At 45.0% G+C, this 4394-nt stretch overlaps 1 protein-coding gene across 1 annotated transcript; it reads right to left on the bottom strand.

Annotated features, from left to right (window-relative positions):
• Window positions 1-1994: 1994 nt before the first annotated feature.
• LOC104960756 (PDZ domain-containing protein 4-like) lies at window positions 1995-3437 on the bottom strand (the record flags this gene model as incomplete). Its single annotated transcript, XM_010788914.1, has 3 exons — window positions 3019-3437; window positions 2801-2871; window positions 1995-2333 (listed from the first exon to the last, which is right to left on the bottom strand). Coding segments are annotated over exons 1-3 (829 nt in total), but the record flags the coding sequence as incomplete, so codon positions are not given.
• Between the last annotated feature and the right edge of the window lie 957 nt (window positions 3438-4394).

Here is a 4394-nt window from a genome sequence, read left to right as displayed (position 1 = left end):
CCTCTTCCTCGCCTTGTTTCTTGGCTCTGCAACGAGCTGGCAGGTTGTGACTGATGATTGACCCCCGAGCTTACCCAATTTCCATGTTTCACAGCACACACACACACACACACACACACACACACACACACACACACACACACACACACACACACACACAGATGCAGTTGTTGAGCAGCGGATAACACCTGGGGATACGGGTTCTCCATAACAGCCCAAAGGCAAATGTACTGTATGTATATATGAGTGTGTATCCTATAGCGAATGTCACGTGTTGAGCTATTTTTGTGCATGTGTTTTCTATGATCTTTTTTATTTTTGTGTTTTAAATTTAACCGTTATTAAGAGGTAGTACTCTGGTTCATAATCATCTGCTTGTTTGTGTATTGGTATTTTTCTCTCTTTTCTCCTTATTAGTGGAAACTGCTCATCCCAAGAGGATCACATTAAGTCTCGTAAGCTAAAGTGGGCAGCATCTTCTTTCAAAAGGGAAAACAACCACTTTGGATGCATTTGTAGTTTTTGTGAATGATTCTGCATCTTTAAGAAATACAAAAATCCAGGACATTCTGGTAATTAAAAACGATTGAGTCACATCTGCATTATTATAAGGAAGAGCCAGGTCCAATTCATTTCAATGGAACCCCGAAGAGCATGAAGAGCAGCAAAGCATGTGTTCTTGTCTAATCTTGGGCGATTTTCTCTGAATTTGCTGGCAATGGTATCTTTACAAAAATTGAGCAATCACTTTACCTCCTCTCTGATGACCTGTCAATCAGACAGTGCAGTCAGCACAGAGATGAACTTGCTTCCAGCTCTCTTTTGTTTTTACGTGACACCTTTACATGAACTGAACCAAAACCTTCACCTCCTGCTTTCTGACCTGTTTCTGTGGCCACCTGTTTGTCAGATTGAGTTCTACTTCCTTTTTCATGTGGAACGTTTCCTTATTTGTATTTATGAGCCCCCAATCACAACATCAACAGAAGTGGAGTTCTTAAAGCGCCAAACATACATTTGCATACAACAGTTTGCATAAACCCATGTGAGAGCTTTTTCCGCACTTCCCCAAACAGTGTGTGTTTGTATGTGTGTCCATTGTATTGGGGACGGGGTCGGAAGGAAAGCCCGGCCTCTTTATTTCCCCTTTGTCGCCCAGAGTGACGATGACGTATCATAGGAGCTGCGGGGCTTCGTGGGAAATGACCTTTAGACCTCAGCACACTCACAGACAGTGTGTGTGTGTGTGTGTGTGTGTGTGTGTGTGTGTGTGTGTGTGTGTGTGTGTGTGTGTGTGTGTTTCANAAGTACCAATTTCTATAGGCTGGGCGAATTGCAAACCACGCCCCGTAAAACTCGGAAAAGTTTTTTGAAGCCGCCTAATTCTAATGCCAGAAAATACAAGGGCGGCTTCAAAAAACTTTTCCGAGTTTTACGGGGCGTGGTTTGCAATTCGCCCAGCCTATAGAAATTGGTACTTTTTTCTCCCCAGGATATACCACCTCTCTAGCAGGCACTGAAAAGGGGGTAAAAGTTCTCTTTTTGGTGTGAACGCAAAATTCCTGGCACTATCGGAACTAAACGAGAAAAGTGTGGGTAAAAGTACTCCGGTGTGAAAGCGCCTATTGTAGGATCCCATAAACCCCTCTGATCAGCTCATTTTCAGACAGGTTTTTATATAATGGGATCAGGACAAAAAGTGAGCAAGTCTTTTTTCCTGAAACTTTCAGAATCTCTTTACAAGAGGGGACACATGTTGATGTAGAAGAGACATGGAGAAGAGGGGACACATGTTGATGTAGAAGAGACATGGAGAAGAGGGGACACATGTTGATTAAAATACATGAAAAAGTGGATTTTGCATAATAGGTGACCTTTAATGCTAAAGACCTTTTAACGTACATTTGACCTGGGATGTAACTCTGGTTAAGTAAGTAATCCTTTAAAGGAGGAAGGCGACTCAAGATGAAACGCTAACATCATCATCATCACACCCTTTACCTTCCACTCCATGCGCTGTGGTGAGGCAGTCGGCGATGAGTGCGTCATCCCGAGCGGTAGAGCGAGTCCTAACCGCGAGGCGCGAGTGTATCGGTCCTCCAGACCACAGGGGGCGCTGTTCACACTCCTGGGGCTGCCGGGCCCGCTGCTGCCCGTCCCCATCCCCCTCTCCTCCACCCTCGCTCTGTCCCTCCCCCGGTCCAGAGGCTCCACCAGGCCCTCGGAGGGGAGCGTCATGCAGCTCTGGTAGCGCTCCAGAGGTTTGTGCTGGCTCTGGCGTCTCCTGGTGAAATACGGACTGGACTCTGCACTTCCTCCTCCTGTAGTGCCACCTGCTTGATAACAATAGAATTAGCCGTCAAAACATATCATCAATATCACATTTTTTAAATTCTGGTTTACAGAAAATTTGGCTCAACATTGACAAAATAAAAGTCAAATTAGTTAAGCTGCATTCACATGATTTGAAATTTGCTCTTTGCGCACCATGAGGTCGGGCGCAGAGCCGTTTGGTGAATACAGCCAGTTAAGTTTCATTTCTATTGTGACCTCTGCTAGCTTGTGCCGCAACATACTGATTGATTTCGTGTTGAAAGGTGCAGCTGTAAACAAAGTCAAAGTTTAAACAATTTTTACTTTGAACGCAGCGCACGGCGTTATCGGTTAGTCGGTATTCATTATGTGAGTACCCCATCCAGGGAAGTCATGGTAATGTGCACTCAAAACAGCTAATGCAAGAACAGAAGTATGTGAATTTAGACACAGCGCAGAGTAAACTGCAGGAGGATGAATTGTGTACCTGCTCTGGAGCCCTGCCCTCCGTCAGCCACGCCTCTTCGTGAAGATGACCCCGCCTCTCTGGTCAGAGACCTGATTACGGCAACAAACCCAAAAAAATATCCCATATTATTCAAAAATAACAAACAATAATGACTAGTTTATCATTTAAAAAAAAAACATATACTGTAGGACTAGTTTAGAAAGTTTAAAGATATTTGTACAAAGCTGAAAGTGTACCTGAACTTGGAGGGCGTGGAGGGGGTGGAGCTTGAGCCGTTTGCCACGTTGCCATTGGCTGTTTCGATCTTCCTGTATGTGCTGGGGGAGAAGGATCCGCTGAGGTTGGAGTGACGTCGCTCTCTGTCTCTCTCCCTCCTGTGGCGCCGCGGGGTGAGGGGGGAGTTCAGAGGAGGGAGGCGGCTGAGGGGGAGGAGAGGAGGCGGAGACATCAGTCGTCTTCCTCTGTCATCTTCCTCTTCCTGGAGAGGGGGGATCTGCTCGGTGCTGACCAATGGCGTGCTGCGGCAGCTCTCCCCCCCGGTGTTGTAGGCGCTCGTGCTGTCTTTGTCGTCCGACCGCTCTCGCTCAGGAAGCTCGTTGATGGCCGACAACTCGTGATGATGAGGGTCGTTATCTTCCTCATTGTCTTCATCCATACCTACAAGTAAAGCATTTTTGTTTGCTATTAAACCTGCAGGTCCGCTGCAACTCTGACTACTTTTAAATCCAGGCTGAAGACTTTCATTTTTGTCGCTGCTTTTAATTGAACTATTCACATGTTAAACTGCACTGTAACTTTTATCCATGTATTTTTTCTTTTAATGTTTATTTTATTAACTTTTCTTTTTAATGACTGATTTTAAATGCCATTTTCTTAATGTCTTTCATTTTTTGTAAAGCACTTTGAATTGCCTTGTGTTGAAAAGTGCTATATAAATAAACTTGCCTTGCCTAATAAAGATTTCATGTGACGCATGTGACACATAAAATGGATTTGTTGATGGGAATGTATGTGAATAAATTTACTCTAGGTTAACGGTACTCTTGCTATCACTACTCACCGACACTATAAACCTTGTCCCTCATGCTAGCCCTGACAACACCGGTAAGCACACCTTCATCTAGGCTGCACTGTTTTACGTGTCCTGACTTGTAGTGGTTCTCTCCTATCTACACTCTTCTTGTCATCTTTGTAAAACGATATCAGACTGGTAATTGACAGAGGTGGGACCAAGTCATTGTTTTGCAAGTCACAAGTTAGTCTCAAGTCTTTGCCTTCAAGTCCCGAGTCAAGTCCCGAGTCAGAGACAGGCAAGTCCCGAGTCAAGTCCCAAGTCAAGACCGACAAGTCTCAAGTCGAGTCCCAAGTCCTACCGTTTGAGTTTCGAGTCCTTTCGAGTCCTTTTAACAACAGGGAAATAATATTTACACAGATCNGCAGACAGATGAGAGAGTGTGTGTCTGTGCGTGTGTGTGTGTGTGCGTGTGTGTGTGCGTGTGTGTGTGTGTGTGTGTGTGTGTGTGTGTGTGTGTGTGTGTGTGTGTGTGTGTGTGTGTGTGTGTGTGTGTGTGTACGTACTCAGTGCCCAGGGTGAAGATTAGGGCTGGTATTA

This window comes from Notothenia coriiceps, unplaced genomic scaffold (assembly GCF_000735185.1).
Source record: "Notothenia coriiceps isolate Sejong01 unplaced genomic scaffold, NC01 NC01_scaffold00032348, whole genome shotgun sequence".
Classification (NCBI taxonomy): Eukaryota; Metazoa; Chordata; class Actinopteri; order Perciformes; family Nototheniidae; genus Notothenia; species Notothenia coriiceps.
Note: the sequence above shows the minus strand (reverse complement) of the source record. Positions and strands in the feature narration are given on the sequence as shown.